Genomic DNA, 26,349 nt, shown 5'->3' on the forward strand with positions numbered 1-26,349 from the left:
ACCCTTTGACCATTGTACTTGCTATTGGATGAGTTTGTAGAATTCTTAATATCTCTCTCGACATTTTTCTTGTTATGCTCGACTGAAATATTGTTTACAGTGGAGACATGGAGTTTGTTCGTCTGTGCAGTTTGTTGCACGAGACAAAAGTAGATATGTCAAGAAGTAGGGATTCGAGAATCGAAAATAAACCGCTTGCATTCACGAGAGGGGGTAAAAGAAGAAGGGAGGAGAGGCAGCGTGGAGGTTAACGTTGAATCAACCGAGAGACCACGTGCCGCCGTGATAAAAGTGCGTACGAGCGTTTCCGTTCACAAACAGTCGACACGAGTGACAGTCTACTACATTTTCCACATTCTCCATTTATTTATCGTGAATTTCCTAGTGCTTTGGCCGTGTAACAAGTGTCTTCTAACGCTGAGGTCATGCCTTCCAACAGATTTAACTTAGGTAAGTGTCTCGTGGGAATTCTAATTCAACAAGCAGCTTTCGAAGATGTCGAGTACATACGTTAGTCAATAATTGGATATAAAAATTTTGAAATGTCAAGATTTTGTAGATTTCATCGCTGCAGATTTTGTAGATTTGAAAAATCTACGAACTGGAGCGTTTGCGTGGTTGCTCTTTGTCAATCGATTGTACGAGAACCAGTTTTTCTATACAACATGACACATACTATCACAGTGACTCGCACCTTAGCAGGGAAGCGGGACACAGTTGTCAGACGTTCAGTTAGCTGAACAGTTCGAGACTAGTTTGCTCTATCTTTGACACAAATATTTGAATCTGTAAATAACAGTGTTTTATGTATACAATTAATTAAAGAATAATTCATTTAATATTTTTTGGCGTACGTAAAATTAACTAAATAATAGAACATTATAATAGTAATAGAACATGTTTTAAAAATACAGAAAACATCGTGGTTTATATTCATGTTTCAAAGTTCAACACATTGAAACCTATAATTAAAACAAACGGAGTGGAATATAAAATTGGTTAGAGGAAGAGTCAAGTTCGTCGATTCGTGTGAATATTTCAGAAAGAATTGATAAGTGAAGCGAGTCTGTTAAACGAAGTACTCACATAAACTGATTCCTGCAAAACATTAATTATTCATTATCCGAAGTGCATAATTTTTAAACAGAATGTCAATGGTAAAACATTCAAGGACGCGCACTTGCGAAAGTGAAACTAGCGAACTGGATTTTCCTCGCTTTACGTAACTTCGTTTCTTATCGTTAAACTGTGATTTCTAATATCTCTTTCATTACGTTTAATGTTCAATTAACGATTTTGGGCATCGTTAATTAAAATGTTGACAGAATAGAGATTGATTAGCTGATTTGAATATTACGTATCAGCGCTAACCGAATATAAAATCATAAAAAACGTAAAGTAGTTTATTATTCTTCCTCTCTAGGTGAACATAAACGAAATAATTCAGTGGTCAGGTAACGAGAGTTTAACATAATTTGGTAATGCATTTTGAAGTATTTTTTATTGAATTGAATGAGTGCTCTAAACTTAAAATATCTTGAGTCGTGTTTCGACAAGTGTCTATGTATTTCAAGATAGAAGTGGATTTCAATATTCAAGTTGTATTTGATAAAGTTTGAGTATTGCATCTATTATGTAGAGCTCCGAAACGTACTTACAGCATTCGGAAGTTGACACAGTTATAACTACAGTATGTTCATGTTGTGGACTGACAGTTCGTGGTCTGACAACGATCGTGAGGAAGACTTTTTGAAACTGCAATACTTTAGGGACTGATAGCTCACTTTCTTCTTATCGAAGGTATAAATGAGAATAATGATGATTAGATTGTGGATGGTTATGCAATTTCGTATTTTAATGAATACAATTAGAGATATTTTTCATCCTCCAAATATTATAGCTGTATTTAACTTGATATTTTATAGAATTTTCTATAGTGTATCGATTTGGTACGTTTTTGCAAGTTAAAATTTGCCATGAATGCATAAACATCCGCAGTCTAGTGATTATAAAATTAATTGCTTCAGTAATTTCGAGTCAAGGTGAACACAGCACGAAATTTATAGAGGAAAATACTGTATTTTAATCTAAAAATATACTTTAAATGTTATGTTTTATGTATTTGTAAAGTTCAGTTTTGTATATATTTAGCGAAAATAATATTATATTTGATTAAAATAGACCGCTTTATAGGTATTATCTGAGCTCTGAATGATAGGAAGGCGCCATGGTATCATTAAAGCTTTTTAATCAGGGTATCAATGATCTACATAGATAGATTGAGAACTAAAAACTTTCCACTAATGGATATTTATGGTACTGAATCTGCATTTGATTCTACTTAAAAGCATCGCTTTTCATTTTTTTGAAGTACTTGTGGATTATAATATAATTACCATTTCGTTTAAACCGAAAATTCTTCAAAGTACGCCTCTTGTTTTTCAAAGTACAAAGTAGAATAAAATAGTACGGAGCAAGGGAGCTAAAACGCGTGCAACTTTGACATTTAGATTTCCTCTTTCCTTTGCAAATGAAGAGCAGACCATTCTTCCTCCCTTTGTAGGTGAAACTAAATTTGAATTTGAAAAAGCACACAGTAGATCGCAAACAATATAAAACGTTTCAAAATTTATTGAATCTAGTATTCTACCATGATGTTCTAATTATAGTTAATTCAGAATAGCAGTTCTATCAGCAACTGGAATTTTGCGTCAGGTACGCTGTTCAATCAACCGTGTCAGCACGTAAAATGGTATATTTCTGTAAAAAGTTGATGGTTATAAAAAAGAAATGCTAAAAACATACGATAATATCGAGCCTTCCATATGCAATAATTGATTAAAACAATCTATCCATTTTCAATTGACAAAATAGCAGGACTTTGAAAAATTATATATTCCTAGAAAACAATGTTCATTAAGTCTTTTCTCAGAAATAACTAATTAAACATCATTATACTCTTTACATTACCAAATCATTGTGAATAATGAATTCAATTTTTTAGAATTTTAACTTTAGAGCACTTCCATAATTTCCAACACGTATTATCTAACAGATAATATTACCAGCTTTTAAGATGATCATACAATTAGTAGATCTATGTACATAGCACTAACAATAATTCCTGCGTCTACAATTCTATTATCATTTCCTATGCTGGAGATAGATGAGTTCCAACATAGTTCCAAGAATAATATTTACTTGGTAACAAATTACGTATCCATTATCGTGCATACGAAGCAATAACGACTAGTTGTAAAAAAATATTATCTACACCAAAATGGAGAAACATTTAAGATGCAACACGAGTAATCATACCTTTAACTTTCTGACGTATGCAATTGATGATAAAATGCATTCTCGAATCGAAGACATGTCCTATTTGGAAAGGATTCGAAATCTATTTTAGCAGATGCAAACTTAATTGCACTAATATACTTGACCTAATCACTGCTCGTCAACTCTGATCCACGATGGCCCTAATCCCCACTGACTCAATTCCCAACTCTCGTTACGCTCCATACGACAAATTAAATTCCAGTTCACGCGACGGCCAGACCCACTCGACAATGTTACTCGGGCAAATGTTATCGTTTAACCCCTGCCGATAACACGATTCTTCTATTTGGTCTCGACTGGAGAAGCAGCTATTGGTCCATCGATAGAGCCCAGCCACAGTTTCGTCCTGTTCGCCCCTGGAACTTTGTCCCACCTCTTATCGTCTCACCCCTACTCGTCATATTTCACGCGGGGGCTTTCCAGATTACGCTTTCATCGCGATAAAATACATTCGTGTCATTAACTCGACGATTTTTCATCGATTTCCTGACTGCGTCGCTTTTAGAATGGCGATCAATGGCTCGTCGTTAATTGGCGACTAATAGACGACTGGATCGATTTTAATACCAGGCTTTATCGAATGATCAAGTACGGCTGCGATAAAACTGCCGCATCTGACTGGGACGATAACAACAGGGAGTCAAAAGTTTGATCAATATTGAAGACAGAATGGGAAAATTCCTGATTATGAAGTCGGGGAAGATAATAACAGAGTTCGAAAAAAGGAAAATTAGTCTCGAGTAGGAACGAAAGAAACAATTAAACATTTTTCATTCCGGTTTTTCAGCTGGAATGCAGAGTTGTAGCTTGCTTTATGCGATAGTATGTGTTATTCCACACAGCTGCGTAATCCACGAAGATAATATTTGTTTTCGTGATTTGACGTCAGGAATGATTGACACTGATATAGCGCATGAGATAAGAATCCTACCTCAATGGGATATCTTATCCAGAAATTAAATCGACGATAAAAATACGATTCTCACTAATACTTTGCATTTAATTCTTTAATTTTCAACTTTGATTGAGCACTAAATAGTAGAGCAACAAATAAGCCTTATTAAATTAAGTCACAGATATGCAAGACAGTCAATAATTGAACAGTTAATAAACGAAATTAATATTTACACTTTTATTACACTATAATCTACCGACATTTTCAGTGATTTTTTATTTTTAAAATAATTCTTTAATTCTTTTTCGAATTAACACTTCTACTCGTCTGAGGTAAAGAATAAGATAAGTATAATAAATAAATATTTATGATGACTCTATCTCTGTATGATTATCTCTACTTTACTCTAACAATAAGGATAATCTTTTTATCTTTCAACCCTTACTTTATCCTTTTACTCTTGGATCATTAAGCATGCAAGTGTTGTTAACATATTTCAATGAAATATATTTATTTTGAACGAACCAGATAATGAAATGAGAATTATAATGATCATAAGAATGCTTTAATACATTGAAATGTAGTTTTTGCAAGGCTTTAACAGTTAGTACAGTAGAATAACCGTGTGTGATGGACAGTATTTGCCTGGCTTCTCAGACAAAAACATTTCATTTACAGAACATAATGAAGCTCATGTATCAATGTACCAAATGCGTGGAAATGAAATGGTGTGATGTTACAGAATAATACGATCATGAATATCTGCTAGCAGTTTGACCTCTTGACCTAAGATTAAATTAAAAGGAATTTTCCATATAAGTATCATTTTATTTTATGCGGATTTCCTGTATACACACTAGTTAAACACAGAACAACTTAAATAGAATTATAGTACAGTATTAAAATAATAGAATATAAAGTACAGAATTAAATAGAATATTAAGTGATTCTAAAAAGTGTTACCTACAGCGTTTTTGTTTCACTCATTTCTAGAAGTTAGGCGTAACTTCCTTTAATTTTTTGAATTTTTGATATAAAAATCTCTTCAGAATTTTAATAATATTTTGTAAAGAAATTCGTGAAACTATATATTTCGACATTTCATGAAATATTTTATTTACTTTTTTAATACTTTAATCAAATTAACAAAAGTGTTTATATTGAATTACAGTTAGAATTCTGGAAATTAAAAAAATAAAATAGTTCGAATAATAGAATCTCTGAGTGAGTGTTTTGTTTTATTTAATACAGATCCAGTCTCGTTGAGAAATCTCATTAAAAAATTTTAATGATAAATATGCATTATTTGATATTTTATATGAGTGAAATAAGGTGATTTTCGAATTCGTGCACAAGGGGTTATTAAATTTATATATTTAAATTCTGTAGATATTTTTGATATAATGAGAGTTAAATATAACAACTAGAATTGATATGAGAATGAAAAAAAAGAATACACTTAGAATAAGAACATTTAATGTCGTCACTTGTAATACATCATAAAATCAATATTAATATAATAATTTACCGTGTAACATGGATTTAATATTACCTACCAAACGTATTTTATTATTACGTATAAACGTAAACGTATTAACGTATAAACGCTTCAAAGAATATGTATATAATGAAAATATTATAATAAAAATACTTTGTAAAAAAGAGTTCATCAAAATCATTCCAAAAAATTCATGCGATCAAAAATAATAAATACGAGTACATACGAATATAATTTCAAAATTTCATTAATGCATAAATTAATCAATGCTTCTCAAGTAGACGATATAAAATTAATTAGATAGAAAATTATCATCTACTCTTTAATTGAGAATAATTTTCATTCCGATAGGCGATATTGGATGCCCTTATCCCATTTAATAATCTGAATGCAAGTGAAGGTATTGATCAATAACAGCAATTCTAATGAGTTTTCCAAGTTCACGAAGCAATGTAATCGAACTTCTACAGACTTCTGCACCTACGAAAAATCTCATTTCAGGGGCTCATCAATAATAAAAACACGCCCTTTGCTACCTTCCGCGCGGAAGACAGTTCCAGTGACTTCCCTGACTTCGCAAGATAGCGCAATTTAGCTCGTGACAACTTGTCCGCCACTTTGCAGCGACTAAAAAGTGAACTTTTCGCGTTGGAAATCCCTCAGAGTCTAGGTACTGACCATCCTCGCGAGCCTTCGAGGCTAATTATACCAAGAATAGAAACTTCGATTCGAGGAACCATCGCAGCGATCGAAAGCAGGAATAATTGCAGCATAAGACGCTGAGCCTGCTGAGTGGATCCAATGAAAATTGCATCGAGAGCAACCTTGAGAGCCGGAAAAGAAGGGACAAAATTACATCGAACTGATCGAGCTGGCTACTACGGAGCCATTAGTCAATTTGTATGTGGCGGGGCATATCTAATTGCCATTCATCCCTCTAATAGACAGATTATGTCGACTAATTGCCTCCTAATCTCTCGATGGTGCTCCCGAGGAAATTGGTCGATAGTATGCAGATCAAGGATTCAAGTTTCCTTATGTAGAGGAAACCTGTTTAGCGGATCCTTTACGAATTCCTTAAAAGACTCGTAGATCCCTATTTATGGTATGGATTCCTGTTTATGGTATGGGCCCCTCTTTATGAATCGTTACATTGCCATTGGCATTTACGCCTCGCTTCGGTTAGCCGAGTTAATTGAATTCAAGCTGTTTAAATTCAAATAATCTGAGATCATTTTGTCAATCTGAAACTGTTATTTTACTTCACTTGAAATAATTGAAATGTCTTTTCAAGCTTTAAGTAACGTCTTTCAAATTGACTTGGAACAGTACATCTTGAGTGATATCAATTTGTATAGTGTGAGCTTCGAACAACTTGATACAAATGTGTGAAAATTTAAATGAAAGCGTTTACGATCGTATGTTATTCATTTATCACTGAATTTTATATAACGTAACACATTCCAAGCTACTTAAAGCTTTTGTGAGGAAGTCCCAGATGCAACAAGACGATACCTGGTAATTAATTCCTCGTTCAAATTGACCGTTTTTCTTGTTTAAAATATTTAACTATATTTGGACTGCACTGCTAAGATGTATTAAGTTGTATAAGTGAACTTAATAGACACTGACTAAGGAGTCCAGATACATAAAATGCGCAAAACTATACATATGTTGGGTTCAAATATCTCAAAATGTGGTTCCTGGACTTGTAGTGTTGACTCACCAATTCAATTGAATTCAAATGTGTAATAGTTCACTATTTAATAAGACTATCTTTAGATATTATTATTTATACTTTTCTTTCTATAGGAAACATTTAACAATGATTTTACTAATATTTTTAATCTATTGAGTTTCTATTTCTATAACATATTTAAATATCAATTTTTATATTTAATTTAACTAAAATATATTTATTGTAATTGTAATTTATAAACGATACTAATAATTGTTAATAAGAACAAGGCATTCAAGACAAGTCAAGGAATTCAAGTTACTTGACTAACATGAACGAAGCATTATGGTCGTTTAAGTGAATAGCATAAGTCGTTTAAGGGCAATCAAAAACATGAAGAAGTGATAGCTCTGCAGAATTCTGGAACAGTGCATTTACAAAATATTATAAATGTAACAATTCAAAGGCTAAGGAGATTTGAAATAACTAATTTGGAAACAGAAATGTGTAGAGATCTTGAAATATTCATAAAAGTAAATGGAGAGATTTTTAGTTCTTTTTAGTTACGATGGTCCGATTTCTATGTCTACCATTTTCATTTCGAGTAGTATTTACAGTATACTACTCTATGTACATACAGCAAGAGAAAAGTGTTAATCTAAAGAACTAATGTGTATCAGACAAGAGAATAAAATCTCTGTAATAGTTCTACTTCACAATTGCTGTACAATGATTATTTCATTTAATTCTTTTTCTGTAACAAATCGTCATATAAATTTGTGAATGGTGAAACAATTAATGAATGAAATGATGGTTACTCATAGCAAGAATAAAGCAGAAAATTATGTATCACAGTTATTTGGTAATTATACACAGATAAAATGTTAGCATACTTAAAGCATATCCTTTTACATAAGAGATGACGGTTAACGTTAAGTCTTTACAGCTGACGTATCAACTTAGCCGACTTCGAAATATTAAAATAGGAAAACTAAAACTAGATTTTACATAATGTAAAAAATAAAAATAGATTTTAATTAACATTCTTATTTTAAAAAACTAGCCAAACTTTTGCGAGGCTTTAAGAACTGAATGTATTTTAATGTGAGTAATTTTTAAGAATGTGTCCTTCTCAAAAATGTAAAGAATACATTTAACACGTTGACTGCCATGTCACCCATATGTGGATGACAATTTTTACATGATTCTGAATAACGATAAGTTACATAATCATGAATAATAGTAATATATAGAATTTTAGCGACACTTAGTAAAAGAGAAAAAACACTTTAAAATAATCATGAAAATGAATTAAAAACAATTTTCTTTAAAGCTGGAATCACAGCCAAAGTGATAGAATTTTTAATGAAATTAAAGTGGCAATCAACGTGTTAAAAACAAAACCAACGTTTACTTCATGAATTTTATCAACGTAGCTCAAAGCAAAAGACAATGCACATACAAATATTAGACAAGCTCGAAAACGTAGTACATATATTAACTAACAAATGAGTCAACTACCACGATAACGTTATCATCTTCTGTTTTCACAGAAAAATAAGAAATCGAACTTTAGGCTATGTGTAACTGGATTGAATCACATTAATAAAATTTATGCATAACGAACTGCAATTCTATTGAAAGAAACATTGAAGATAACCTGCATATCTCTGGAAAAAAGAAGAGATAACGGACTTCCGTTTTCTGGAATATAAATTAACTGAGATTTCACGGGAATTCCGACAGAAGCAATTTTACTTGGAATCAGAGAAATCTTAAAATTTTAAGTATTCTGCAGATCTGCGTTAATGCAAAAATCCTAACGCCTTCAGGAATTACATAATCTAAGGAGATTTATGCTTAGATTATACCACACAGAGTAGGAAAGCATTTTAATCCGCGATAAGTTCACGTCCTGTCAAGACGGATCGAGATACAGATAAGACAGAACTCTGTTTTATGTGATTAATAATGATACACAAACACTATCCACTGTTTCAGTCACTTAAATTGATAAGAACGAACGTTCGTAAGAATCGAAACTTCATTTTTTGTCCTCGGCACTCGTTAAACCTTGCTTTTTATTTCTGTTTACGAACCGTCGTTAGGCCTAATTTTCAGGCGAATTTCGAGCAATAAAAGTGTCTGGAGATGATGAACGTCAGCACATCGCGAAAAAAATCGTACTACTGTTCCTCTGTCAGCGAAACAAAGTGACGGGGAATAAATTATGCATAATTATTTACGTTGCATCGAGCAGATCCCGAGCACCGTTAGTCTGCTCGTCGATGCAAATGCAAGCTTGCTGACGCTGTGACTATTATCTTTTGTGCGCAACAGATATAATCTACGGTATATTTTAAGATTTCAGCAGTAAAAAAGCGGATAATTCGACGAACATGGGTGTCATGGGCAAAAATGAATGCTTTTGTATCCATTTTGCCACATTAACGAAGGGATTAACCCATTAATGCGACGAGTTATGTGCTACAGCACACAAGATGATCGTAATAAGCACCACGTAGTCTTCTCTGTTAGAAGAAAAATAGAGAAGAATATGCAAATAACTTTGATTGTACGTAAAATTATGATACTAAAATATGTGTCAGAGAGTATCCATTTATCAATATCACCAATTAGACGCCTCAACTTTTCCTAGTTTAATTAAAAATTTTATTTCATCTCTTTTAGTACTACCATTCTTGTTTTATGTTTATGTGTTATTGCTTCTTGGCTGTACCTACTTTTTCATTTCCTCCCGTTTTCATTAATTTTTAAATAAGATTATTAGAAATATGTGAAAAGAGTTTGAAACGTGAATCCAAGTTACCTTTTTATCATCATTTCTTAATTTGCGATTTTCGTTACAAAGTTATTACCTATTTGGTAAAGACAAAGGTTATTTTACAATTAAAGCGTTTTTTAGGTCTGAATATTCTCTGAATAAAATCATTTGAATTGGATTAACTCTCAATCGAAATAATTAAAATCACAGCATCTGTGACAGAATGCTACTAAACGGTATAAAAAACTGTTATTACTGTTTTAAGTTAAAATAACTAATAATGTGAATACAATATGAATAAAATAATTTTGGAACAATTTATTTGGTCTTGTTATAAAATAATCTTTGAAGTAGAATTGTTATTTCTTCCTTCGAGTAACTAATACACAAGTTCGGTTTATCGCGAAACATTGTATATAAAAACAAGGTTATACGAGCAGTATAATCCGATTTGAAAACCAATTATAGTTACGTGTACCCCGTATGAATCTGATCTACAGTGTTCTAACGATTCAACAGAAAATTACCGACGCGAAGAATACAAAAATGATGGAAAAAAGATTTCTTTGCCAAGGAAAGACGAGGCGCTGAGTATAGCGCACGTGCACATAATAAGTACTCATTTACATGCTCATCGAGTGTAAATAGAAATATTGACGTTGCAGTGATGCAAATCAGCGAATTTTAATCGCAGGCGAGAAAAATTATTCAGATATGATCCATTCGTAAAGAACGCATACACGATTCCTTTCGAGTAAGCATGAAACGTTATGTCCCTCTCCTAAACTGATTAATTAGTAAACGTTGCATTACATAATAAGTTGACATAGCAGCACTCCTAGCTGCGAAAAAAATTCTACGATCGTTGTCTGGTTCGAAATTAAACACTCGCGTGTGGAGTTGCCAGTGTTATTATCTAAATGGGCCGTTTGTTACCGTTGATAAGCGAAATCGATCACTTCGCGAGGTCCATCCGGCTCAATAGGGAATAAAAGCTACAAATTACATATACAGGGTGGCTGGAATATTTTTCGAAAAATGTTGGAATTGACGAAAACGTAATTTTTCATCTGAAAGGTCGTTTGAAAGTTGCAAAAATATGAATTACTAGATTTGTTATAAGAAATTCTGTCTATAATATCAAGGGAAAAATGTGGATCATATTGTGCAAGGGAAAACGAATTTCGCTGTTCTTGAAAATGAACTTAATAAAGCTCACTTTATAATTAAAAGGTTGGAACACAAAGACACTTTTCCAAAACTTATTGCTGCAATATTTCAAGTGTACGTAGGAAATTTTATGTTCAAACTTATGGGAATGATAAAGTATACAATTTCGTTCATAGGGTACTAATCAAGCTATAGTTAGTGCACCAATGTAAAACGTTCATTAACGATGTTTAAGTTATGACTGCTATCAAATCAGATTGATAAAGGTGTCGTAGTCGGTAAATATAGCTCACAGTGTCGATAAATTCGTGAGCATAAATAACCTCGTTTAAAGCAATACATCAAAAGCGACAGGTGATGATAGGAAGATTAGAGAAATTGTTTATATATTTTTGTTTGGTTTACTTTTCTAAAATGATGAAACGTTTAACTACATTTTTTAGCTTGTACTATTTATTCACTTATTCATTTAATTTATACAACTACCCACGGAATTTGAAATACTCTATTAATTAGTTTAACAATTCAAATAATAGTTATTAATACATAAGAGAAACCCATGAAATTACGAAAAACCTTGCCTCAATAACTTCTGAACAAATTTTAAAAATCGAGTATCATGCTAGTACGATAATTAAGGATTCAGCTTTTGATTAAAAGAACTCAAATAAAAAAGAAGTTTTCAAGCTGAAATTTTTACTGTGATTTGTGTTCATATTGAAGAAAATTGTGCAAGAATGTTTCGATCCGATAATTCTTCACAAAAATTTTTTTGTTATAAAAAAATGGAAGTTAGAAAATTAATTGAATTTATTTGATATTAATATTTTATAATTAAAATAAGTATATACTTTATCTAGAAAATGACTAGTACTTGATTTTCAGCTAAATGTCCCTCTCCCCCCTTAAATTATTAATTTCCGCAAAAATGTTCTTTTCAACCTCTGGAATATCCTCATCATTCACTGTGCACAAAATAGGCTGAAAAGCAGCGATTGAAAACTCTTCGTAATCCCGCCTTTCGGTATTCGTAATTCCTGAAATTTTATGGAACAAGGCTAACAAAGCAGCCGAAAAATGATAAACGCGTGCACAGTGTTATACAGCGTGACACGAAAGGCTGGCCCGTGTTTCGCCCCGATGTGAACGCGATAATCCCCCGGTATCGCAAAACGAGCTGAAACGAAATAATTTTTCCATCGAAATGCTCGCACCCTTATTTGCATTTTGCCAAGCGGCCTGGCGATTCGCACGGCAGAAAGTAATCAGGGGCGCGTGCTCATTGGACGAACGCATCCCGTGATTGATGCACCTGCACGGCCGCTGCACTTCCGATTCCCTCGCGCTCCCTTGCCGACGAAAATATCCGTGTATCCCTGGAAATTGGATCGACGCGTCGACGTCACGATCCGTGATTTCGTTATCGGCAATTACCGATGGGATCTCTCGTCGCTAAACGCAAACAATCGATTCCGCCCGCGAAATTCGGTTCCGATAAAATTACGTTGAATCGTTCCGAATGGCACAGGTCTACGCGACACTGCGTCCATCTTGTTCAGCTTCTTTCTTGCTTTTTTTTTTCTAATATAAAAATATTAATGGCTAGGCTTATTCAACGACTTGAACAATAACGTTTGGATACTTGTGAAAGTAGGAATTCGGAGTGATTGTATGATCTCTGTTATTGTTGGATTGGAAAATTAGAAAATTTGAATACTTCAGATCAGTGCTTGAAAGTTTGAATATTTAAATATTCCAAAATATTTATTTGAAAAGTTTTTAAATTTGAATTTTGCAGATTTTTGAATTTGAATATTTAAATATTCCAAGATATTTATTTGAAAAGTTTTTAAATTTGAATTTTTCAGACTTTTGAATTTGAATATTTAAATATTCCAAGATATTTATTTGAAAAGTTTTTAAATTTGAATTTTGCAGGCTTTTGAATTTGAATATTTAAATATTCCAAGATATTTATTTGAAAAGTTTTTAAATTTGAATTTTGCAGGCTTGAATGTTTCAATATTTGAATATTTTAATGTTTGAACTTTTGAATATTTGAGTATCTAGAAATTGGAAAGTCTCTAAGACTATAAATGCTTTAAAAAAGTAAGACGCTGATCAAGTTTAATTATTAATTTTTCGTAAAGTGTTAACTGCATGCTCTCATAGGAAACTACTTTTTAAATTAGGTAACACCCTCATGATATAAATTCAATACATGAGTACCCCAGCATTTCTTGAATTCCTTTCATTTGTTTTTTCACTTTTTATCATTTTCACCTTCGATAAATCCACAACGAGCTATCAAAGTAGACATCGGATTCATAAAGGTATTTCTTGCGTGTTATTAGCTTCTCAGTGAAGAAATACTAATATTAAACTGTTAACGCATCTGCAACGTCTTTATATCATTCTTGCCCATATCTCTGCGATTGTTGATACGAAGAAGTGTGTTAAGACAAAATTATTCGAGTACTTGTAAGTAATGATTTCAACCCTAAAGTTCACTTTTTCAGAGCTTTCGTAATTGTCAGCATTTTTTCTGCTGAAAGAAAGATTTCTTGATGCAGAGAGAGAAATTTTTTCATAGGAATTCAGATATCTCCTGCGATCTCTATTCTTGCGTTCAAGGTATTTCAGCTGTTGATTGAGCGAATCTTCCATTAATAGGCATTCCGATAATTGATTGTTCCACTAATCGACTCTTCAATTAATGCGCTGCCTTGTCGCACTTGTCCTCTCTCCCACAACTTATCGAATGACAAATTGCATGAAAAATTGTGAGCCTTCTTAAATCAGTACACACATACAGAACGATAAGAATTCTTCCAAGAACCAATACAAGCATCTCTATAATCTTGTCACATATAATGCGCCCTATATAGTATTAATTATATTTTAGATAATATTTTTCCTTTTTAGATCACATTTTTAGAAAAATAGATAATATTTTTCCTTTTTATTGATGAAAAAATTTAGTTTACATGAATTTATGTTTGTCAAGATATAAGGATTATATGTTTTCAATATTATTATTATTTGATTTAGTCTTAAAATTAGACACTTGTGTAAATAATAGATCTAATGATAATACTGTTTTTAAGCAGGTGTTAATCGAGTCATTATTATTATTCTTTTTAATTTAATCCATATTAAGATCTAGGCTGCTAGAAGTTTTAAATCAAAGTGACTTACAGGTACACTCATGTTTATACAAAACATCAATCAGTTATAAAAAATACTATGGGCTCTATAGTAAATAGAAATATAGTAGCTTTTTCTATTTCATTTTATTTCAAACTTTTGAATTTAATTTTCGTCTAAGTTTCTCTAATTTCTGTATTAAAATGGTTAAAAAATGTTAATTAAGCTCAACTTGAACTTAATATTTAATTTACTAAAAATTGTTTCGATATTAAAGTTTCCTTAATTTCAATACAAAGAGTAATCTTTAGAATTAAAACATTAAAATTTTTTACAATCGTGAACAAATTCGTAAATCCCTGTATGTTATTAACAACAACTATCTGTTGACCATGTTTTGATTTTACCTCCGAGTTTATCGTAGAAATTCAAAACACCATTTCGTTAACTAACCCCTAACTGATATAGTAGGATTACACCATTTCTATTATCTCAGTTTTGATATTTGTTATGTAAAATATTATCTAGTGAATTACTTATAGATAAGGTAATTACGGCAGACATGGCACTTTGGGTGAGACGACTTAATCTGAAATTTTGTCGACATACTCGAATTTTATACTATTTGTTGTAATCTTAATTAGTATTGATTACAAGCCACAGCAATCCTTACTTTGGTTTGTTAAAAATTGAGAAATCAGATAAGTTATTTGTAATACAATAATTGACCACTATTGAAAATTTTCAACATATTCTGAAACTTTTAGTTTACTAAAGTTTTACTAAAAAATTTTGGCTTCATTTGAATGCAGTTTATAAATACAGAGTTCAGATTCTGTTCTTATTGTTACGATTAGATACTGTTGATGTCATTATGCAATAAACAAATAAGCCATCTGTCCCAAACTATTGGTATAAATGGCTTAATTTTTTAGGATAGTTGGCCCACCATAACACTGCATAATGACACGTAAATGTTTTTATTCTATAATAATTAATAAGTATTTGCTCCCTTAGCAAACATAGGGAACCAACACCTAGCTTATTCATTGTCAGTTGTTCAAGTATAATTGATGAAATGATTCTGATAACATACATGCCAGATACGCTATTTGATATAACTATTCCAATCCCCACTACCTCAGTTCCTTAGTAAATTATCAAAATTTTAAAAACAAAGTGATATAACTCTGATATTTTCTGGTAATATGAAACATACAAAAATGGAAGAAAAAATGCTCAATCAACATATAAAGTGGCAAAAATATTAAAATACGCTACATGTACTTTTAAACTTAAGTCTATGGAAGTCATGTTCACATGAAAATTTTTCAAATTCCCAAATTTAACAGTCTGAAGAAAACATTACCAAATGCGTGTGTTGTATGATAGCCAATTAAACAACAAAACGTCTGTTAAAGGACAAAAAAGGATAACTGGGTTCAATGTCTAAAATATAAAAAATAGATCTATAAAGAACTAAGCGGAAAAAATAACATTTCTTTTCATTATTTCCAAAATATGTATTTCCTATCTGAGTTATCTTACCCAAACAGTTTGCGTAAGATGACCTGCATGTGTTGCAACTTCTTTGTTTTTCTTAAACCAAAGATAATTCTTAATTTGTACATGAACATTCTAATTCTACATGCATTGTTCTCTATAAACATATTTTTATATTTATAATAATAATTGCATTTATTATGTATTAGCACACTAAGAAGAAGTGAGCCATCTCACCCAGAATTACTCATATAACAAACAGAAAAGCTACGATTTTCTGTACACTATTATTAATCATTTTCAACAAAGAAATGGCAATGATTTTGCCAGATTATATTATAATACTTACACCATAGCAATTAAGGACTAACGAACTCAACCCTTCGACTTCCTGACCAGTGGACATCAGAAGTAATCGAAGAGCCTTGTTCGCGCGGGAACCTTCAAAATTATTATCAACAACGATAAGATCGAAAAAGGAGTACACATTTTCGAGAGAGATGGTGTCGTAAGCATTCTAGTTAGCAGATATCAAGGTGATGAACATTTTCGAGCCGTCGTATTTGTACGGTCGAATAGAGAGGCTAATCAGCTGCTCGGGACACTTGTATCAACGCGTATGTAGATCGCTCTTCGCGAGAGCCGACTTCGCCGAGTAACTATCGCTCAGGGAACTTACTCCGCCGGTGGAAGTCGTTACGTGTGCACGTTGACTGCATCGACTCGTTACTCCTCGACATGTCTCGCGATATCGGTAAGGCTTCCGAATATTTTCGCGCAGGCACTTCTAAAACGCGAGCTTCTTCATAGTGCCGTGTCCCAATCCCAAACGCGCCGACGTTTCTCGCGTGTGAAATTATTTCTAGTGACTTTGTGACTGTTCCAAGCTTCGAACCGAGCTTTTCCTCGGAGCAATCGCATGGACTTTGGTACCGTGTTCATTGTTTCAGAATCTGGAAGTATCCACTGTATTGCATGCGTGTTGCAATCTCGGCGTACGTCGTTGGACAATAAATTTGTTCCGATGACTGAACTAAATTGAGTAGAATCGACCTGCTTGGGGTCTAAACGATGTTAGTTTTGTTTTACTCTTTGTTGACACAGTTTGAGGTAGCGAACTTGACAGTGTACTGAACAGATTCTTGAACTTCGTGAATCTGAATTTATAAAGTAATATTTGCTTTGGTGAAAGTGCAAGCAGTTTGGATTCTTTTCTATTATCATTCTTTACATAGTCAGTTCACGCGTGTAATACGATATGAAAATCTTTTCTATAGAATTATTTGTGGAACTTAGTGCATTAATTTGAATCTGCCTATCAATGAACTGTTATTTATAAGTCTTATCGGTAGTTGTTCATGAAGCTCTCTAATGAATGGACAAAATGTAATAGAGCAGCTTCTCTATTTACATTCATATATCCATTTCCCTATTGTGTACTTCTAACCCACTGTATATTTTATGCATTTATCACAGTACATATCATACATGTCTCTTAAACATTGAACGCTGAAAGTCACAGCAGTTTTTATACAGGAAATGTAGCTTGACAAAAATTATCCTTTTTTTTGTAACATGAGCATTATTGAAACAACAATGCCACTCTTTCAGGCTTCAAGAAACTAATACAAGGCGAGGGAGCCTTGAAGAACACCGTGCTGGTAGCACTAGCAGAAATACTCGGTACCTCGATGTTGGTATTTATGGGATGCATGGGATGCATTGGAAGTCTCGGTGTAGTACCTTCTCACTTGCAAATATCGTTGGCCTTCGGTTTGACCGTGATGGTCGTAATTCAGGTCAGTGGAGTACGATCTTGACTATTTTGTGATCATTAATCTGACTTTCCTAAGGGTTCTCGCCGCATTTGCACACTTTCCTGATCGAACGTTGTCATTTTTACTACAGTAATAATCGATCAGTGATTTATCAGATAAAAATGTCAGTCTCAGCCACTGCCAAATTAAATTCAAATTTTTGAAGATTCGCGGTTTAAAATTCGTGGGAGACATTCCTGTTATTGTGAGACAGTAAAAGTGTTCTAAATTACTGCTTACGTAAAAAAAATTGTTTTTTAACGTCGAATAAAACAATGACTACGCCATCTGTTGGCCACCTTAATTTTGTATGCATTAATTAAATGCTGGAATTTATGTTGAATAGAATTAGAAGTATACAAACATAGGATGAACATTATTTTTTTATTTTTTTCCCGAACTGAAACGAAAATAACAATGAGGTTTAGTCTGACAAAACGTCAGAAATATTGCCAATTTCATAATTTCTTTATTAATATAGACACATTCCTAAATTGGCTGAAATTCCTCCTAACTTCCTAAATAAATTAAATTTCTTCGCCAACAGAAATCGCAGTAATTTATTATTAATTGATTTTGCAGTCTCTCGGACATATCAGTCAGGCCCATGTTAATCCAGCGATAACTGTAGGTGCAGTCATGCTAGGGGTGAAAACTCTTCCTGAGGGTGTCGTTTACCTTCTGTCGCAACTTGTAGGCAGCATTATAGGATACGGATTGCTCAAGGTTAGTACGACTGCACATTTTTCTGCAGTCTCGAGTGCATACTCGAATAACTATTTCAGTAAGTTAATCGAGCTATAGTCCTATTCATTGACACTTGGTGTTAAGAAAATCCTTAAAATAAATCAGTGACATCAATATAACATCCAAACTCGAATAACTCGAATAACACTCGAATAACTATTTCAGTAAGTTAATCGAGCTATAGTCCTATTCATTGACACTTGGTGTCAAGAAAATCCTTAAAATAAATCAGTGACATCAATATAACATCCAAAATGTAGCGTCGAAGTTATGCGAAGAAATTAGAAATTTAGATATGTGTCAAAGATTAATTTGTTATTCGAATCGAAAAGAACCGATGAAAGGAAGTCAAATTGTCGATTCTGCAGTTTATATTAGACGTAACACGAAAGGGAGGAAGAGAAGGCGTGCGCGAGGTCAATCTGGGTTTCGATAATAAATTATAACGTAATCAGAACTTTGAACTCGGCGCCGCATATCGTTTTATCGAGGTTCAAGACCTTTGTCTAATCTCCGATTCAAAAAACGTGAACGCTAATTCATGACTTTGAAAGAACTTATGCAAGAACAGCATGGCAACTTTTCCATCGTGTTCCGTATGAAAATTCTCGCAAATTCGCGATAACGATATCACTTAATGACTTCAACGTCTCCATCTATGAGAATATGCTGTAATTTGTTCAATGCGAAACGCTATATACCTACATTTAATCTAGGAAGTAGAATAGAAACATCTGAATATACAAGGAAGAGAATTATAAAATGCATATATTAACAAACAAAGAGGAAGAGAGCTTGCAAACTGTGGTATTTACATTTTAATGAATGTTTGCCAATTTATTTGACAGACCGTATACAATAAAATCCAGATTTATTGACATAAGAAAATATTAACAATTAAAGTTCTTCCGCGCATCTAATCCTGTTTGAAATACTTGAAAATTTAATTTGAATATTTGAAAATTTTATTACATATAAATTTAAAATTTTGGATACTTAAATATTTGAAAATTTAAAAGCTTGTAAATTTTCAAATGTATCATGGAGTTGATACTCACGAAATATCTTTAATTATTAATATTAAACAATAGTATAACACAAAAGGGTAGGTTAGCTTGCAAAGACTCATTAAAACGTTAGCGTTAAACTTGAAGAACTCTTTCCACAAGTTAACCGATCTTCACTCAGAAACATGATTCAGTTAAGATTTACTTGAAACATAAGCTGCCTAAAATTCTCACATCCAATATAAGTTAATTCCCCACATTGTCTCAAATATTAAAAGAAAGGATGATAACTCGTAATCCTAACTGCTTTACAATATAGTCGCCCAAAAGTGAGAGATCCTGTATACCAATAACAATCGAAAGAATTCCTAAAGGGAGAACCACTGGAGTCCAGAGAATCGGAACCATTAATATGATTTTCCTCGTATCGCAGATTTAAATGCAGCGACTCTCAACCAAACGCTCCGAATTGTCATTGGACCCCAATCCCATCAAGCTAACTGAACAACATTCTTGAACTTGTATCCTGGTAAAAACCTGTACACGCGCTTTTCAGGCAGTGACGCCGATGGGACGTTTGACCAGCAAAGGCCCGAACGAGGAGGCCATGTTTTGCGTGACCGATTTGCACACAGACCTGTCGGCCATCCAAGGTCTGCTGCTAGAGGGTGTCTCCACTGGAATACTGATGTTGGTCGCGTGCGCGGTTTGGGACAGCAGGAACGCAAAAAACACCGACTCGGTGCCAATTAGATTCGGTCTGACAGTCGCTGTGCTGGCTACCACTGTGGGCCCCTACACGGGATGCAGCATGAACCCCGCCAGATCGCTGGCCCCTGCCCTCTGGAACGGTCAGTGGTCCCACCACTGGATTTACTGGTTCGGACCTATCGGAGGCGCCCTGCTCTCATCCTTCATGTACAAGACTATTTTCGGAATACAGAGGCAAACAGAAGAAGAAACTGTTCCGGAAGCTGTGGCGTTGAACAGCGTGGGGAGTCATAAGACAGAAGTACGTACCTATATGTAGAACGCATACAATCAGACTTGGGAGAGTTTTATTCGAAATGAAGATAAGAGGTAATTATTTGGGATAATATTTGAGTTCATTGGTTCTAATTATGATACTTGAAGATATGGAAAAATTTGTTTCCATGAGAGATTTATTAGGGATAATAGGAAGTTCAAATAATTACATATCTTATTAGTTTTGTGTTTCAAGTCTTGAAAGTAAATAACCTTCGAGTGACTATTTTCAGAAATTTCTTGAAGTAGTTAATTTAACAATGTTAGTCTGAATGTGCTCAATGCTTTATACAGCACATCGTTAATGTACAATCATTCTATGTTTGTTCATTTCATAAATTAGTAAATGGTTTGATCCTGAATTATATTGTTATTTGCTTAACAATTAAATGGTGTCTTACGTCGATTTATATTTGAACAAGTGTCTCTTAACATAAATCTTATTTCTATTTCTCATTTCAAATGATCTTGACTCAGGTCTGGTGAAAGGATCGCTTTCAACTCTAAATACCGCATCTTCTTATTATAAGCTCATTACTACCCCCTATATTTTCTAAAATTATTTTCGTACTTCCTCTCATTTTCATTCGTTACTGTCTTCTTGTATTCTCCATAAACTAGGTACTAGTAAACTCCTGAACTTATTTCAAGCTAGACTCCATTCACATGTTACAAGTTTAAATACTAAGCCCATTTAGGAAATCTCATATGAACATGATTCAAGATCTCATGGTCTCTTAACCAGAGCACCACCATGTTCCTTTTTAGTAATCATCAGTTTTGAGATATTTTACTCGATATATAAATTGCAAACAAAGGAACACACGATTACCCAATAATCTGTCACGTTAGAAGCCAATGACGTCCGCGCAATTTTCGCGACGGACGACAGGATGTTTCTCGCCTGACCTTAAACGGGGTTTTAAAGCAACCATAGAACGAGGCTTCCAACTGCCTTTTATTATGTAAACGCCGTGCACGATCGTGCATCAAGGTTCCACATCGTGACGTGGATTATCTCGTAAGGGCTGGCCGTAAAGGACGACGATAGATCGTTCGACCTGGGCAAGGAAGTTCGGTGAAAGTGGTTTTAGGGGGCGACGGGATTTAACGTCCGCAGTTTACTGTCAATGGGACATCTCTAACCGTGGATCAGAGGAAAGCCGTTTTCAGAGGATATCGTCTCGTTCGGCTTCTTATCCCATCGCTTCTTCGCTCACGATGTCTCGCGAGTTCCTCGCCTCCCTATACGAAGATGGGAATATTTTAGGGAAAATTTGCCAAGAACGACGCTAGAGACACTATAAGTAGACCTTCGAGTCTCGATAATCTCTGTCTTATTCTGTTCCAGGCTTGATCCAAACGAAAAGCGCGTCGATCGAGAGTCGACTATCGGGACTGTTCGAGGTACGGGTCGATCGACGCTTCCTTAGAGACCGCGAGAGATTAAGCATTCAACGGGGGACAGGCGGTCATTTTCGAGGCCCAAGGAGGATCTAATAAACGCCTGATCGGGGCGAAGTGGATTGGATCGATGCTAGAAAGCCTCAAAAGTTTCTGTTCCCCCATAAGAACGTGATACACGATCACCCTGGGTTATACTCGGGTCATCGTGTACCGTGCACAGACTGACGTGTCAGTTTGCAACCCTTCCAGCAAGTTCTCGCGCTCGACGCCAGCGAACCTGATCGTCTTCAGCGTCTTCGAACTCGGATTCGTTCCTTCATTCCGCGACATCGTAAGACTGTACTTACTGAAATAGCTACCTTTTTTTCACGGACACTACATTGTCAAGTTACTACTTCATCGAATGCTGGGGTGTGTGAGTTGTACTCTGACGCAGTGGTTCTCAGCCTTCTTGGAACACAGGATTCCCTTGTTATCAGATCATTGTTCACTGATGACTTACTGAAATAGCTACTTTTTTTTCACGGACACTACATTGTCAAGTTACTACTTCATCGAATGCTGGGGTGTGTGAGTTGTACTCTGACGCAGTGGTTCTCAGCCTTCTTGGAACACAGGATTCCCTTGTTATTAGATCATTGTTCATTGATGAATTTATGGTAAAGGAGATTTCTATAATCTGTTTACTGGTGCTGTTAGCTTACTTTTGTTGTGTTAATAGTGTGAGTGAGAGTGTGTAAGAGCTATCCCCGGTTGATTTAAATTATTCCAAAATGCAGTAAATAAAGAGATGAACTTATAATGAGGGAATACTACTCGGAGTGTTTTGTAATATGTGATACTCACTTTTGCAGAGTGTGAGAAACAAGGAAACAGTGAAGAGAGTTTATTATAAATTTAGTATGTATATTTAGTTTGACCTTGTTCTCGTGTTATTATCATTTTTACATTTCAATGATTGCTAATGTCAACCTGAGGTAGTACAACTGATTCTGCTAAAAAGTTTACAAACAGTATTCGATATATTCCATCAAGTATCTATAATTCTCAAAAGATTCTGGAATTTTATTACACAATGACTGTTAGATAACGTACAAAGCAGAAGTAATCATTTCAAGAATTTTTTATAATCTTTTTGTATAATTTTATACATTATTGAAGTGTAAAAATGGCGACATTTTGGCTCCAAAATAGATAAATTTATTAACACAGATGAACTTTCTCCACTGTTTTTAGTATCCTCGGTTTACTGTTGAAATGCGTCCAATTTGTTATGAAGCACTTTGTATATATTAAACTAGAAGTATATTATTTGTAATTAGCAGTCAAAATAGGAAGTTATGAAGAACGAAACAAATCATGTATAACTGCTTTACAAGTCATTTGGACTGCTTCAGTAGTTCCAGTGTAAAAGCGTGTTTTAGAAGTCTGTATTGTCTACGGAATATTACTTGCAAAATATTTTGTAATTTCGAATTCTAAATGGTCGAGAACCATTGCATCAATCCATTTTCGTTCTGCCGCGATCCTCGTTTCAATACTCTGTTGTACACCCACTGTACAGCTGTATCATTTTAAAGCAAAAATAGCATCGATGACTATGCACCGACTGTTTGTCACACGAAAATGTACATAGTTGTTACTTTTCATAAATGTGTGTATATACATATGTATATGTGACGATGTATAAATCAGAACCTGATCTACATTCCCCGTACATTTCAATCGTGTGCTTTAGGAGTCACCAGGCCAATTCCCTGCTTCTGCCAACCGACAAAAGGGGTACCTTTGTTAACGATCACCGGAGAATCGACCAGGAACAATTAATTTCCACCGGTTACAAATTGATTCGGCCAGATAGCTTTCCAGTTTTTCATTACGAGTAAAAGCCTACATCCAAGAGGGGCATCGGGAGAAAAGGGAGGTCAGTTTCGTTTTACAGATAAATAAAAAAAAGAAGAGAGAGGGAGGGAAGGCGAGACGAGGACGATGTCGCCGGTCCGATTGTTTCGAAAACACTCGGTCAAATATTCGGTCAAATATATAAAGGTTCGCCTGTCTGTCGGTATTTGATAGGATTTCTCTCTTAGAATCGATCGATTCGCCGACTGACACTCGGTCGACTGAAACTGTGGAAAACAATAGACCGATCAGACGTGTATCGTTTGTCGGCGGGAAGATCGCGATCGTAACGTGGAACAACAACCATAGCTATCAGTGTTAAAGCAATGAGATTGGATAAAATGTTCAGCCCCTGGGAGCGAACCAAAGCGGTTTTTGCTCGATTGCACAACCCGATGCATTCGCACAGGCGCTTATGAAGCGACTTTACAATCGCAATGTCGGCGTCCGAGGTAGGTGGTTGATATTTTTTTCCCTTTTCTTCAAAAGGCGGTCTGTTCTAATTAACTTTTTCGTTAAAAAGAGAATCAGTTCTGATATCGACCTTTTTATAGGGATTTACGACCTTTGCACATACTGTTCGCGATAACTGCAACCTTGTGGGACGATCCGTTGTTTCTAATACTCGAATTGATTTGAAAAAGAATTTTAAATATATTAATACAGGATATTTATTTTTGCTGTGATTTGGAACTGGTATGGTCTTTGACACCGTGAAATTTCATATCTTAGAAAAAATCTTGTCCCTTTAGGAGTATGATAAATCTCACATTTGTAATTTAATTTTCAATATTTGACATAAAAATTATCCTAAGGTAAAATGTCATCAGAAAATCTTATTTAAAGTAAAAATAAAAAATGGGTTCTTGAAAAAATATAGAAAATTGGTTTCATGATTTAGTTGGACAGCAATTTCAAACAGTGAATGACATATTTGGCTGTTCTCTTTCAAATCCATGAATGGTGTTATTTCCACAATTACTATTTAAAATAAAATAAAAGAATTTTATTTCAATTATGTGGAACTTGAAACAATTCAAATAATTATATTTTTAATAGAATCGTAGTGATTCTTCCACTTTAGATTCTAATAGTATTAGCATACCATTTACAGATCAAAAGCTACTCAAACAATAAAAAAGCAACATTTATGCTTTGACCTTTTTCTATCGATAAATTTATGACTACAAAGCACAGCAATATACATTCTATATGTTTTACTTTTCACAAAACTTGAGTACTTTCATTGCAAAATTGAGGTGAAAAATTACTATGCATGATGCAGTTTCTTTTCGTCTGTTTTATGCAACTTGCTCCAGTTTTCTAAACTTTGATACAAAAAGTAAAATACAGTATATTCACGTCATGGTTTTATAGCGCACTGTTTAGAGTTTATAATGAGCAACACGTTCCTCAAGTCAACTGTAGGTAATACTGGCGTAGTATAATGTTACCAAAGAAAAACTCAATGGCTATAGTAACGCAATCATAGCGAGGAAATACTATATCTTTAGAACTTGAACAAGTAAATTCGACTTTTTGTTAAACAATCGTAAGTTCGCTTTCTTTACAATTGCAAAAACACCACGGATCACTTCTAACTTACAATGCGCGAAAAATATTAAATTTCTAACACAACATTTCAATAGAATATTTCCAAAAAAATGTCTATGAATCGTCTTAAGAAACTGCTCAGTATATTATTGAAAACAATTCAATCTAAATTCTCTGTTCTATAAATTTAATCAATATCGACAACATATAATAAAATTCATAAACACAAAAATATTATAAAACTGCATCAGCTGTTATTGAAAGCCCATTTTCCACGCATGCTAGACACATCAGCTGCACATTGAACAGTATCTCTTCTCACCACTGATTAGACTTTAAAAAGCCATCTCATTCAGAGTTTAATTCGCGCTCGACGCCCGACCATGCGGCAGGCAAAGAAAATTCCCACTAACACTACGATAAACAGTTATTATTTATTATTCAATTAACATAAAATTACTGCTCGCGGAGGCGGGCAGACAGGGGACATGCATTATGGGTGCTAGCTAGGAGGCTGTCCCGAGAGGACAATAGCTCGTTACCTCGGGCCAGAAAATTAGACGAGGACTTAGAGCGAAGGGAAAAAGGGGGCAAAAAGGATGGGAAGAATAAGTGTCTCGACGACTAAGAAAAAAAAGAAAAAAAAAAGAAACGAGGAACCGAGGAGTACTTTGTCGCAGTGGAAACTGCATCTGGATGGCGCCTGGTCCGTACGCTCCGCGCATTTTTCCGCCCGGAAAGGAAAGTAATATTTCCGTATGATTTACATACCGAGCGTCAGCTCGCTCGTTAATAATTCAATTTTCAATCTGGTCTTAATGCCCGCCCGAGCTTTCCTACCTCCCTCTCCGCGCACTTCACCCTCTGCTATCCT

At 34.2% G+C, this 26,349-nt stretch overlaps 1 protein-coding gene across 3 annotated transcripts; it reads left to right on the forward strand.

Annotated features, from left to right (window-relative positions):
* The first annotated feature begins 121 nt into the window (after positions 1 to 121).
* LOC143180925 (aquaporin AQPAe.a-like) lies at positions 122 to 23,727 on the forward strand. 3 transcript variants are annotated; one of them, XM_076380982.1, is made up of 5 exons: positions 122 to 450; positions 17,627 to 17,814; positions 18,415 to 18,558; positions 20,143 to 20,598; positions 21,964 to 23,727. In XM_076380982.1, exons 1-5 carry the CDS (start codon positions 426 to 428, stop codon positions 21,967 to 21,969), a joined length of 819 nt encoding a protein of 272 aa, XP_076237097.1. In that variant the 5' UTR covers positions 122 to 425; the 3' UTR covers positions 21,970 to 23,727. The 3 variants fall into 3 exon arrangements, with proteins under 3 accessions (XP_076237097.1, XP_076237098.1, XP_076237099.1); XM_076380983.1 differs by lacking the exon at positions 122 to 450 and adding an exon at positions 16,715 to 16,769; XM_076380984.1 differs by lacking the exon at positions 122 to 450 and adding an exon at positions 16,979 to 17,088.
* The last annotated feature ends 2,622 nt before the right edge of the window (positions 23,728 to 26,349 follow it).

Source organism: Calliopsis andreniformis, chromosome 6 (assembly GCF_051401765.1).
Source record: "Calliopsis andreniformis isolate RMS-2024a chromosome 6, iyCalAndr_principal, whole genome shotgun sequence".
Classification (NCBI taxonomy): domain Eukaryota; kingdom Metazoa; phylum Arthropoda; class Insecta; order Hymenoptera; family Andrenidae; genus Calliopsis; species Calliopsis andreniformis.

What these genes read in the sequence shown, in the direction of transcription:
- LOC143180925 (XM_076380982.1), top strand. Translation starts at nt 426, where the DNA reads ATGCCTTCCAACAGATTTAACTTAG. An exon ending in CCGTGATGGTCGTAATTCAG is followed by an intron (nt 17,815 to 18,414) that starts GTCAGTGGAGTA and finishes TTGATTTTGCAG; the next exon opens with TCTCTCGGACATATCAGTCA. An exon ending in TAGGATACGGATTGCTCAAG is followed by an intron (nt 18,559 to 20,142) that starts GTTAGTACGACT and finishes CGCGCTTTTCAG; the next exon opens with GCAGTGACGCCGATGGGACG.